This window comes from Pangasianodon hypophthalmus, chromosome 17, assembly GCF_027358585.1.
Source record: "Pangasianodon hypophthalmus isolate fPanHyp1 chromosome 17, fPanHyp1.pri, whole genome shotgun sequence".
Taxonomy (NCBI): domain Eukaryota; kingdom Metazoa; phylum Chordata; class Actinopteri; order Siluriformes; family Pangasiidae; genus Pangasianodon; species Pangasianodon hypophthalmus.
The window spans coordinates 23893547-23907701 of NC_069726.1; the positions used below are offsets into that span (position 1 = coordinate 23893547).

A 14155-nucleotide genomic window follows, 5' to 3' on the forward strand; every position below is an offset into this window, starting at 1 on the left:
CTTCGGGTGCTACGCTAAAAGCCAGCGACACCAAACGCGTGAGCTTTATTCATTTAACAGACGATGGAAAATCAAATACAATACGGCTTTGAAGCCGGTATACCATGACTGTAAAACCTTCGTATTTATGAGGAAAAATTACTAAATAATGTTTTTGCTTTAGGGTAAAATGAATCTTTTCACATGAAGGGTCTCTATCTTCCTGTCACATGATTCAGTGAATCAGTTTGTAAATCAGAATCACTTACAGTTTGTGCTAAAAAAAAAAAATTGGCATCAACAGGAAATGTTCATCTCCAGACAGTGAGTGAGGAGGAGTTCATCTGCTGGACCACTTTTTAATGGGCTCTTATTTAAAAAAATTTAATTAAAAGTATAAATGTTATTACAAAATATGTATATATATTTTTTTTTTTTTGCTCTTCAGAATCATTCACTGCAGATCACAAGCCGCTGATGGGCGAGGCTCCTGAGGTCAGAGGATTCTTCCTGGGATGTGGCTTCAACAGTGCAGGTACCACACACACACACACACACGCACACACACACACACACACACATACACACACACACACACACACACACATACACACACACACACACACACACACCAAAGATTCTGAGATTCCCAGCATGGTGTAGAATATGACCAGCACCAAGGCAGCTTAAACTCCTTCCTTCCTTCACTCCTTCCATCATTGTTTCTTTTTCTTTCTTTCTTTCTTTCTTTCTTTCTTTCCTTTGTTCCTTTTTCTTTCTTTTTCTTCTCTTGTTTTTCTTTATTTTTACATTTACCCTCTATTCTTTCTTCCTTTTTTCCTTCCATCCATCATTGTTCCTTTTCCTTTCTTTCTTTTTTCTTTCTTTCTTTGTTTTTGTCTTCTTTCTTTCCTTCTTTTTTCTTTTTGTTTTTCCCTTCCTTCCTTCCTTCCTTCCATTTTTCACTTCTTCCATTACTGTCTCATTTTCTTTCTTTCTTTGATATGTAATTTATTAGATTTTTACATTCAGTAGAGATAACTGTAATTAGAGCTCACAGTGCTGTAACACAGGGGATTCCTCAGAGGTGAACCTGTGTGTGTGTGTGTGTGTGTGTGTGTGTGTGTGTGTGTGAGAGAGAGGGCGTGTGTCTGTGCGCGTGTGTGAGATGAGGATCGGTATGCACAGTCACGGAGACCTTGTGTCCTCTCTGTCTGGTTCCCTTCATGTCCCCTAATATTGCGTCTGTTCGGTGGCTCCGCCCACTCGCCTCTTTCCTCGGGTTTAAAAAATAACTCTCAGGAACTCCTCCCCCCGGAGAGACAGAGAGACAGAGACGTGTTTATAGCTGCCTCTCTGTCTGTTTTTTGGATAAATTGCATATGGCATACTTTTTACCTTTCCCTCCTTGCATTAGAGTATTTACTTCCTGTTAGCTCCGCTGGTTTCCTGTAGCCTTGTCATCCACTATGTAGTGAGCACATGTAGTGAATATGAGGCTATTGGAGATGCAGCCTCACTGGATTTGAGCAGCATGAAGACGAGTTTCTAAGGCGACCGACACATTCGTCCTTCTCAGTGATCTTATAATTCTGTTCTCCAGACGACAGAAATGAAATATTCATTTATTTAATTACTTATTCATGTATTTATTTAGTAAAGCATGATGAAGAGTCTCTCTCTCTCTGTCTGTTTCTCTCACTCTGTCTCTCTCTCTCTCTCTCTCTGTCTGTGTCTCTCACTCTTTCTTTCTCTGTCTGTCTCTATTTGTTTCTGTCTCTTTTCAGCTGTCTCTCTTCTTTTCTGACTCTCTCTCTTTCTGTCTGTCTCTCTCGCTCTTTCTTTCTCTGTCTCTTTTCAGCTGTCTCTCTCTCTCACTCTGTCTCTCTCTCTCTCTCTCTCTCTCTCTTTTTGTGTCTCTCTTGCTCTTTCTTTCTTTCTTTCTTTCTTTCTGTCTCTTTTAGCTGTCTCTCTCCTTTTCTGTCTCTCTCTCTCTCTCTCTCTGTGTCTCTGTCTCTCCGTTTCTGACTGTCTATCTCTCTCACTCTGTCTCTCTCTCTCTGTCTTTGTGTCTCTCACTCTTTCTGTTTCTGTCTCTTTTAGCTGTCTCTCTTCTTTTCTGTCTCTCTCTCTCTCTCTCTCTCTCTCTGTGTCTCTGTTTTTCTGTCTCTCTCTCTCTCTCTCTCTCTCTCTCTCTCTCTGTGTCTCTGTTTTTCTTTCTCTCTCTCTCTCTCTCTCTCTCTCTCTCTCTCTCTCGCTCTCTCTCTCTGACATTTTGCTGAAGCAGTATATTGATTGGTGTGAGTGGTGAGTCTTGGAGTCCTGCAGAGTCTCTTTAATGGAGTTCTTTACCTCCAGGGATGAACCTTTTCACTGTAAACACTCGTCTTCTGTGATGGTGTGGAATTTTGCTCCTTTGGCTTTTCGGCCGCAGATGACTGTGCCATCGTCGGGATTCGAAGTCACAACGCTTTTCTGTTGCACCACTCGAGAACCAACCCGCTAATATTTAACATCAACACACCTCTATGCTAACACTGGCTAATATTAGATGGAAGCTACAACTAGCATTTTATTTAGCGAACAATATGGTAATGAGTAAATAAACCTGATGTTGTCACCCTGATATTCCAGATATGAGAAAGAACTTCCTGTTTGGGGATAAATACAGTTCCACAGTGTGACCTGTGACCTGAACACGTGTTGTCAGAGTTCTGGATCTGTCTGTGTGACGTGTTTAATTAGCAGGCCACTGGATTTGATTGACAGGTATGATGCTGGGAGGAGGCTGTGGGAAGGAGCTGGCTCACTGGATCATTCACGGGCGGCCTGAGAAGGACATGTACGGTTACGACATCAGGTACGCAAGAGAGTGTGTGTGTGTGTGTGTGTGTGTGTGTGTGTGTGTGTTTCTAAATCCCTGCCTAAACAAGCATTATTGTTAATCAGTGAGAGAGACAGATACAGATATACTCTGTATGTGTGTGTGTGTGTGTGTGTGTGTGTGTTTTCTGCTGTTTTGCTAACGGCCTGTCAAAGCTGCTGCAAGATATACACACCCACACACACACACACACACACACGCACAGTGCAGTGTATGGGACATCGTTACCACTGACTTGTATCGACATCCCAAGGTCTGTTGCGTTTGTTGCATGCTGACAAACGGATTATGCAACTGTGTGAGTGTGTGTGTGTGTGTGTGTGTGTGTGTGTGTGTTAGGAGGTTCCACCATTCTCTAACCAACAACAACCGCTGGATCCGAGAGCGCAGTCATGAGTCCTACGCTAAGAACTACTCGGTGGTGTTTCTGTTTGATGAGCCTCTGGCCAGTCGCAACATGAGGAAGGACCCATTTCACCAGGTCCTGTTACTTACACACACACACACACACACACACACACACACACACCAGTTCACACTGAAAACAGTTTAAAACAGGGTTGCTTCCTTTCTAACTCAGATCAGACCATCATTAAACAGTTAAGACCCGCCCACTTTCACAGGACGAGCAGATGACCAATCACAGACTCTTGTATCATTTACACATCACTAACTGCTTTAAACAAAACTCTTTAATAACTAGATAACCTTTTCTTCCACATCGTATCTTTCTGTAGCTTTCTCTGCAACGCTTGTGGTGTCAGTTTCCAAAAGTTTGTTTACCAGTCAGAAACTCAGTGTGTTGAGGTGTGTCAAGCGTCTGGCCAGAAAATGTACTAAAGATATCAGGTGCTGTGTGGTGTGTGGGCGGAGCCTGTGAGGCTGAGACTGTGAGGGACGTTCCTCAGTACGTCTGTCAGAATGCAGCTCCATTCGTCCTGCTGCGGTTTTTTAATGCTCTCAGACCATTCTTAGCACACCTCACTCATTTCTACACATTAAAGAACAAAAGTCAAACCTTTTATCCTTTTATAGTTACATTTAATGTTTGCAAAGCGAGAAATTTCCCGTTCTTGCTTACGTTTAGCAGCTTTAAACAGTCGTTCCTCACCAGCCTCTCTTTTCTCTCTCTCGATGTTAATAAGACGAAAAAACCAGCTTGTCATGTTAGCGAGAAGCGTAAACTCCTCTGTCCTGAAGCTGTCAGAAAACTTAAAGTTACAGCTTTATCTCTGTTTGCAACAAATCGCTGACACTGGAGACTCCTTCCATAATCGTTACATAAATATATACGCTCCTTACAGAAAACATCGCCACATCAACATTTTTTTAAAATCGGTTTATACGAAGCATCTGCAGTACGAGTCCCTGTGAATGAGCTGTTGCTATAGAAACGATAACGTATTACATAACGATAACGAGCGCATTAATATAATTCAGCACTTTCTGACCAATCAGAATCCAGAATTCAACAGCGCTGTGGTATAAGTATAGTTAATAAAGCAACTTTAAATGTGCAGAATTGTGACTGAATTGAGAGGTTGACATGCGAGCGCTGTAAAGAGCATGTGGAAAGTCTAATGTATTGTATCAAAGAAATGTTATTAGTGTCTTAAGTATTAATTTTCAATGTAACTGAGGCTTAAATACAGTAACGAAGTCCAGTTGTCAGTTATTATGTAGTATAAAGTGCTCAGTGTGTGAGAAACGTCGTGGGAATGATGTGACACGGAGCAAAGCGGGAAGAGAAATGATCCAGCCGTCATCTCGTCTCGTCTCTCCGTCTGTTCTTCATCAAACAACAAATTGACTGAATTATTAAATTCAATTATTATTGAAATAATTTTCTCCTATAAAGCTTTTTATCTCCAAGCCAACGGGATTTAGGGATTTAAATGGATTAAATATTTCTTATTTCAGTTTCCTCTATGATCCAAGGTTCTTTATCTCTCTCTGTGTGTGTGTGTGTGTGTGTGTGTGTGTGTGTGTGTGTGTGTGAGAGAGAGTGTGTGTAAGACTTGTTGCTAAGCTACTGCTAAAACGACGGTGCTTAAGTGTTTCCAAAAATACCGCGTATTCCGCTGCCCGGTTGTGTTTGAGTCGCGTCCCAGCACAGAAGCGACTCTCAGTAACAAACATCATGAAGCGGACACTCAATATATAGTCACGTGCAAAAGTATTAGCACCCTTTATTCAAACATACAGAAATAATATAATTATAAACAGATGAATTTAGTGATATTTAGTGAAAGCGTAAGCCTTTGTAGGCACAGACTGTGTGATTTTGATTTTAATACTATATTTCGTTTCAAACATGAAAAGTTTTCTAAAGTGCAGGAGTGTCAAAAGTATTGGCACCCTCACTTAAAAACTGTATTGCTGCTACATAAGCGAATGTTTCTCCTGCGTTCCTCTCATCCACAGTTATCACAGACGTTCTGATAATCGTTTAGACAATATGTATTACACTATTGCGCTCAAATTTATTGTCACTTTATAATGTAAATTTGTGTTTTAAATACAATGAAGTTATTATATTATACACTCTTGTATATAACGTTTGGCCGTTATGATAGGAAAAGGTAATGTGAGTCAGTAACAACCTGACATTTGCACTCTTTAAGCTCCGCCCAGTTTCGTTTTAATCTAATTTCAGCTAATATTTAAAAAGATTAAATGTCTAGTGGGCGTGGCTATGATAAAGAAAGAGTTTGGTCTATCGAGGGCACTACAAGATGAAAATATCTTTCTTTTCATCACAGCTATACAAGCACACACACTTTTCTAGCTCGTGTAGAACTGCTACCAGACTCCTGCTAATTGATGTAATGATCAACACACACACACAAACACAGACACACACACACACACACACACACACACACACACAAACATGAACTAGCCGTGGTTATTCATTGACATGGCAGCTCTGAGATTATTTTTATCCTCCGTCAATTCACCACATTATTATTATGAAAAGAAATAAATAACAGGGTTTCAACCAGGAAAAAGACAATTGGTGAGTCATGACCACACACACACTCACACTCACACACACACACGCTCACACTCACACACAAACCCACACACACTCCTCATCATCAGGTTCGTCCTTCAGCCTGAACGAGATTTTAAGTAAAAAGAGCTTGGTGGAGAGCAAGTCGCTTAGCAACCAGCTAAGAAAGTGTGTGTGTGTGTATCAACTGTTTTTAAGCATAAAGTTACATTCTAAGACAGAAGCAAAGGTGGTCGATGAGACAAAAATATCATTTCAGTTTTGCTTTTGTGTAACGTTTGATTGGTCGTCAGGTGTTGATTAGTTCTCTATAACAGCAGCTCTGACAGTAGCGCAGGTTTATATTAATACACTCGTTCTGATACGTTATCGTTTCCATAGTAACAGCTCGTTCACAGGGACGTGTACAGCAGACGCTCCACTGACTCCACGGATTAAAAAATGGTTGATATGGTGAAGTTTTCTATAAGAAGAATAAATGTTATGAATTTAATGTGTATGGAAGGAGTCTCCAGTGTCAGCGCGTTGTAACAGTCAGAGGTAAAGTTTTATGACAGCTTCAGGACAGACGAGTTTACGCTTCTTTGCGGTTAACCGGTTTATGTGGAGAGTCCACCATACAAGACCTTCTGACCAATCACAATCCAGAATTCAACAGCGCTGTGTTGTAAACAATTATCATAAATACTTACACCTTTATATAAATCTCTCTCTCTTCTCTCTCTCTCTCTCTCTCTCTCTCTCTCTCTCTTTCTCTCTCTCTTTCTCTCGCTCTCTCTCTCTCTCTTTCTCTCTCTCTTTCTCTCTCTCTCTCTCTCGCTATCTGTAGGTGCTGTTGGAACAGGGCTGTGTGTTCCAGGAGAGACACGGCTGGGAGAGACCGGGGTGGTTCAATAAAGACGGACCTGCACCGGTTAGACACACACATACACACAGACACACACACACACACACACACACACACACACTTGTCTCCCGTTGTATTAAACAAGCACTATATTACCAGTTAAATTTGTGGAGATTGTGGTGATGATTTCTGCGCTGTCTAAAAGTGTGTGTGTGTCTATGTGTGTGTCTATGTGTGTGTCTATGTGTGTGTGTGTGTGTGTGTGTGTGTGTGTGTGTAGGTTCTGGATTATGATTATTACGGTGCTTATGACATTCCGAACCATAGTGACTACAAATACAACGAGCTTCTGGGCAAAGAGTACACCTTCGACTTTCCTCCACATCACGACACGGCAAGTGTGTGTGTGTGTGTGTGTGTGTGTGTGTGTGCGCTCCTGGGCAAAAAGGCAAATATTAATCTCATTTAAGAAGAAAATGAGCAGAAATGAAACAGATGCACTCCTGAGAGCTCCTGAGCCTCTGTTTACTGGTTTCCTTCTGCTGCAGTGAACTGTTTGTTTGGGGAAAAACTCGAAACAGGGAAATTCACTTCTGTAGTCTTCTTCATGATAATCATGATAATGATTCAAATGTTTAATTTAGAATTCAAACTAACACATGTCTGGGTGTGCAAAATTTCCCAAAAATATCTTCTGGGATTTTTTTTTTGTTAAAAGATTAGTGATTATTGGGTTATGTGCCGCACCTGATGCAGCCTTCAAGAGCCACAAGCCTTAAACAGTTAAAGAAATCAAAGGGAAAAGCTTTCGCATACTAACTTTCTTTATTTATTTGTTTCATTCTTGCTCATTTCCTGACCAATGATCTGTTGTTAAGACCTACTATGTGTTTGTGCACATGCTAACAAGTGTGTGTGTGTGTGTGTGTGCGTGTGTGTAGATCAGAGATGAGTGTTTAGCCTGTAGAAACGCCGTAGCCGTGTTTAACATGTCCTACTTCGGGAAGTTTTACCTCACCGGCCCCGACGCCAAGAAAGCAGCTGATTGGCTGTTCACTGCTGATGTCAACAAAGCGCCAGGTGATGATGCACATCACAGAAGCACACACACACACACACACACACACAATCCAGACACACTCCATTTGGGTGAAATCTGGGAAAACTGTATCTGTATCCGATTTCCTGTTAATCCATCCAGAATTCCAAAAAGGTTCCAAATATATTTAAAATATTCTAAAAAAAATAAAATAATTATCAAATACATCATATAAAATTATAATACTCCAGGTTCTATCGGTTAGACACACACACACACACACATATATACACACACACATACACACACACACTAAAAAAAATAAAATAATTATCAAATACATCATATAAAATTATAATACTCCTCCTTGAGAGTTTGGAGTTTTGTGATCTCTCTCTCTCTCTCTCTCTCTCTCTCTCTCTCTCTGAATTTTTCATCAAACTTGTACACGACTGTTGAAATAAAAAATCTGCATATAGTTTGTAACGTTTCCCAGAAACTTTGATATAAATGTAAATTATTTGTTATTCATTTTACATTTCCATAAACATGATATTCATCATCAGCATCCAACAAGTCACTGAAAAATGAGGCTTAAACTGTAAACTTCTACTTGTATAACATTAACTTCTGGTGCCTGAGACAGGTGTGTGTGTGTGTGTGCCTGTATGTGTGTGCCTGTATGTGTGTGCCTGTATGTGTGTCCCTGTATGTGTGTGCCTGTATGTGTGTGCCTGTATGTGTGTGCCTGTGTGTGTGCCTGTGTGTGTGCCTGTGTGTGTGCCTGTGTGTGTGTGTATGTTCCAGGCTCCACTGTGTACACCTGCATGCTGAATAAGAAGGGTGGGACTGAGGCGGATCTCACTGTCAGTCGCCTGGAGCCTGGCCCCGCCCACCTCCCACTGGCTCCTGAATTTAATTGTGAGTAAAACACACACACACACACACACACACACACACACAATGAGACGGAACTGACGTAAGCACAAGAAGTTTTCAGAATCGGATTTTATCACAAGAATCAAAAAAAAGTCAAGCAAGTGCACAAGAACGCAAGACCAAATAAGGACGCGTGTGAACTCATTAGTATGCGCATATTCATAAGCACATGCAGGCATATTTATTAAGAAAGCTCATTTTCATAAATGCGTTCAGACATCTGTTGTGTAAAATGTGTTCTGCTTCAAGGTGAAACCTTCAAGAGGTCTGTGTGTGTGTGTGTGTGTGTGTGTGTGTGTGTGTGTGTGTGTAGATGATGCATATTACTTGGCTGTTGGAGGTGGTGTAGCTCAGCATAACTGGAGTCACATCATGACAGTTCTGCAGGATCGCGGCTTTAACTGCACACTGATCGATCACTCTGAGGACATGGGCATGCTCAGTATCCAGGGACCCAAGAGGTGACACACACACACACACACACACACACACACACACGTACGTACATAAGTACGTACTTACGTACGTTCTAATACGTCATCACTTCTGTAATAACAGCTCATTCACAGGGACTTGTACGGAAGACGTTCCACACAGATCATTGATATGGTGCAGTATTTTTTGTTTATGTTTTGTTTATGTTTATGTAACATTTATGGAAGGAGTCTCCAGTGTCAGTGCTTTGTAACAGTCAGAGGTAAAGCTCTAACTTTAAGGTTTCTGACATCTTCAAGACTGAGGAGTTAATTATATATGGTTAATTATAGGAAAATATTCAACTTTAGGGTGGTATTAGTTACTCCGCTTCATCACACCACCTTGTCATTTATAATACCTTAGTTAATTAATAATTAATGAATAATTAATTAATATTGTAACACTGTTTCCCTCACAGTGACCATCTGTGAGCTAATATTTATGTAACGAGCGTTAAGTGTCTTGACTAGCGTGTTCAGCTGCTCTGTAGCTTTGCATGAGAACAACCTCAGCACCAGACTTGTCGGAAAAATGTTCAAAAAGAGTTCAGTGACGACGTTCCGAGCATCGTCTCAGTCTGCCGTCGTTTATTTTGCGGCAGTTCCTGTAGAACTGTTCCTCAAAGGAATTTTCTCTCAGGGCTAATAACGAATGCTAGTGAGACACAGTTAACGTGATCTGATTTCTGTAATGAAACATTAGCGTGTCGGAACAGATGTGTGTTTATGAAGTGTTTATGAAAACACACAGCCCTGACTCTGTTCCGGTCTCACACTCTCGCCCGTGATATCGCTTCCGAGTGATTTCATTAACAACTCGTATCTGATCTTCAGCTAACGGACAGCGCTAAAGGAGAGACGGCGTCTGATTTTACACAGTACTCAGATCTGATACGTGATTGGCTGAGGCCACGTGGCGTTGCTGAGGCAACATCTAGACTGCTTTTGTTGTGTGATGGCAAAATCTGCGTAATCTTACTGTCTTACGCAAATCAATAATTATAACAGTGATGTAACATTGTAATATTATAATATTGTAATTTGGTGACATTGTACGCTGATAACCTTATAATACTGTATCATAGTAACGTAACGTTATCACCGTAATGTTGTAAAATAGTAACACTATAAGGTTGTATCATGGCGCTTTGTAAAAGTATCATTGTATCATTAATCATGTATCATATTAGCATTATAACGTATTATTATATTTAATTAATATTATAGTAACATTGAAACATTGCAGCATTGTAACATCATAAATTGGTATATTTATATTGGTACAGTTATCATTATATCATTGTAACATTTTATAATAGTAATATTGTAGCATTGTATCGTAGGAAGTTCGAATCTTAGTAACATAATCATTGTATTGATGTATAATAATAATTTACACAGCAGATATAATATATAACAGTAATAACATTGCATCATAGTACCATTGTAACAACGTAGCACAGTATCGTAGGAACATTGTGTCATGGTAACATTGTGACGTTCTGTCATAGTACCGTAGTAACATCGAATCACGTTAACATGATCATTGTACCGATGTACAATAGTAACATAGTAACATCGTATCATAACGTTGTAATGATAATAATGTAACATCGTATCATTGTCACTTTGTGTCATAGTAACATCGTATCATAACGTTGTAATGATAACATGATAATAATGTAACATCGTATCATTGTCACTTTGTGTCATAGTAACATCGTATCATAACGTTGTAATGATAACATGATAATAATATAACATCGTATCATTGTCACTTTGTGTCATAGTAACATCGTATCATAACGTTGTAATGATAACATGATAATAATGTAACATCGTATCATTGTCACTTTGTGTCATAGTAACATCGTATCATAACGTTGTAATGATAACATGATAATAATATAACATCGTATCATTGTCACTTTGTGTCATAGTAACATCGTTGCATCGTTGTAAAGTTGTATTATATTAGTGTCATAATATTATATTATGTTGTTACTATTATTATTATTATTATTATAGTAACTGTCATAGTAATGTAACATTGTGTCATCAGAAAGTCATATCTAATTACCATAATAAAGTATTTTTTTATTAATATTATTATTAGTAGTAGTAGTAGTATTATAGTAACATTGTAACATTTGCATCATTCTTATGTCGTAACTATGGACGTATTTTCCGGACTAATTTCAGAAGTAATTGTAAATTTCATTTGCGATTGCGTTTTCTATTTGCGCACGCATAAATTGTGACTTTATTCAAATGCAAATGCAGATTACCGTTTGCATTCTCGTTTACACGAACGTACAACGTCTGCCAAATTTCAAACGGAAAATCAAAGTCCACTTGCAACTGCATTTCCCGTGTCTTACGAGTTATGGCCCTGTCCTAGTGAAATAGCAACAACAATCACACCGTTTGCTATTTCACTTCCTCTGCGTTGCGTATGTAGCCAAAACTGAAACGCAATCACAATTCCCTTTGCATTTGCATTTCCGACGCCTTGAACAGAAACCTGTCAATCAGTGTTGAGGTGGGAGTTTACTACGGGGCGGGTGTGTATTCGGAGGTGACGGCAGTCACAGTCAACAACCAAGAAGTAGTGATGAGAATTCTGGCTCTTTTTATTGAGATCGTTTGGCTCGGCTCAGCAGTAAGAGCCGGCACACTCTGAGACCTTAGATGTTGGGTGAATCTTCCTCTTTCATTAATAATAGGACGAATAGCAACTGTCAAAATGACAGGGTCATAACCTTGCAAGTGGACTTTAATTTTCCGTTTGAACTTTGGCAGACATCGTACGTTTGTGTAAATGAAAATGCAAACGGTAATGCGCAATTTGCAATTGCATTTGAATTATGTCACAATTTATCCATCTACAAATAGAAAACGCAATTGTGAATACAATTTGCAATTGCTTTTGAAATTTGTCCGGAAAATACTTCCATACGTAACATTGTATAATAGTAACATTGTATAATTGTATCGCAGGAGCATTGTGTCATAGTAACATTGTCAATTTCTATCGTAGTACCATTGTAACATCAAATCATGGTAACATGATCACTGTACTGATGTACAGCAGTATTATAATATAGTAACATCATATCATCATAATGTTGTATCATAAAGTCATATTTTATTAGCATCATAAGGTATCATCATAACATTGTATCATAGTAACGTAACATTGTATAATCATAAAGTTGTATAATATTATCATAAATTAATTCCGTTTTTTTTTGTGCTTTTAACAATAGACATTGTCACAAAACAGCAATTATGTTATTATTTTTATTATTATTGTTGTAACATTGTAGCATTGTAAATTGATAGTTATTGTATCGTTGTAACATTGTATAACAGTAACATTGTAACAACGTATCACTGTATCATAAGAACATTGTATCATAATACCATTGTAACATTGAATCGTAGTGACATAATTGTACGTTCAATAGCCTGAACAGAATTCAGGTGAAGCCATGCCCCCTTCACCAATACTGACTCCCTCAGAGGCCACGCCCCCTTCACCAATACTGACTACCTCAGAGGCCACGCCCCCTTCACCTATACTGACTCCCTCAGAGGCCACGCCCCCTTCACCAATGCTGACTCCCTCAGAGGCCACGCCCCCTTCACCAATGCTGACTCCCTCAGAGGCCACGCCCCCTTCACCAATACTGACTCCCTCAGAGGCCACGCCTCCTTAACTGGGATGTCGACTTCTAGTAACTGTACTAAGTCTTGATCTCTGTATCAATCCTCGAAGTATTTCACTGAGAACCTCCTCCTCGTTAATCACCGTCGACAGAAAACGGTAGAGTAAGTAGAAGACAGAGAGAGAAGATGGACAGAAAGAGGGATGGAAGTTAAAGTCAAGTCGTCGAATGACAAAAACCGAAACCACTAATTATACTATACTAATTATACTAATTAACTACGGATTATTAATAGCTTTTAATTACATACAGAGGTGTTCATCATGTCAGTCAGGGTTTGGGTGTGATTAACAGCTCCTCTGTGTGTGTGTGTGTGTGTGTGTGTGTGTGTGTGTGTGTCCAGTCGGGATTTGCTGCAGGAGGTTGTAGATGCGGATCTGAGTAACGAAGCCTTTCCTTTCTCCACACACAAAATAGTGACAGCTGCTGGACACAAGGTCAGTTTCTCTTTATATAAACATCTGTGTGTGTGTGTTGTGTCATTAAACATCACGCACATTCACATTAAGCCTATAAACCTCTCTCAGGAGCTCACGGCTTGGTTTCGGTTTAGATTCTGAGCCCCATGATGCAGTTATAAAGGGCTTCTTCATACCTCAGTTACGCTGACATTCCATATGATCAGAAAACAAATGTAAATATAGCTGCAAGCAGCGACTACGGGGCCAAGCACTGTTTATTGACAGAGTTAGACCAGAAGCCATTGAGACCATCAGTGCTTGTTACCAAGGTGATGCAATAAATTTCAAGGCAACATGTCAAGCCGTTGCTGAGATATTGCCTCACTTCCTGTTTTCACTAGCCCGGCCAAGTCGCAAATGAACCTGAAGCTTGTTTGTTAACATCAAGTCATGTAGCTAAACTTATTATGTGCCAAGTTTCAAGCTCAGAAATGGCCTCATTTCCTGACGGGTGACTTGGATGAACCGCCCAGCATATTAAAAAAAGTTTTTTCAGGATGCTGTAACAACAATCTGTAACAACGATCATCAATCAACGATAATCATCACCAAATTTGGGGGAGAAAACAGTTTTTGAAAAATTCAAATTGGAAGAAAATCTAATTGAAATTTACGATTGAAAGTTGTATGTCCAACATTCCGTTTGAGTGTCTTACGTCAAAACTGCTTTGAACGCAGCTGAGACTGTCCTCTATCGCTCTGCCAAATGTCATTAAATGCGTACGAACGTTCTGTGGGCTGCCATAGACTTCCTTGTAGAAGCGTAATAGTAATAATAATAAG

At 39.6% G+C, this 14155-nt stretch overlaps 1 protein-coding gene across 2 annotated transcripts in view; it reads left to right on the forward strand.

Moving 5' to 3' along the window:
- Positions 1 to 14155, forward strand: part of sardh (sarcosine dehydrogenase) — a 42117-nt gene that overhangs the window by 20342 nt on the left and 7620 nt on the right. For both annotated transcript variants that reach the window (XM_053241402.1, XM_026942634.3), the window contains exons 9-17: positions 428 to 514; positions 2749 to 2839; positions 3203 to 3344; positions 6709 to 6792; positions 7007 to 7120; positions 7668 to 7806; positions 8573 to 8686; positions 9018 to 9165; positions 13255 to 13348. In XM_053241402.1, coding sequence (XP_053097377.1) covers positions 428 to 514; positions 2749 to 2839; positions 3203 to 3344; positions 6709 to 6792; positions 7007 to 7120; positions 7668 to 7806; positions 8573 to 8686; positions 9018 to 9165; positions 13255 to 13348 — 1013 coding nt within the window. The remainder of the gene's footprint in view (positions 1 to 427; positions 515 to 2748; positions 2840 to 3202; positions 3345 to 6708; positions 6793 to 7006; positions 7121 to 7667; positions 7807 to 8572; positions 8687 to 9017; positions 9166 to 13254; positions 13349 to 14155) is intronic.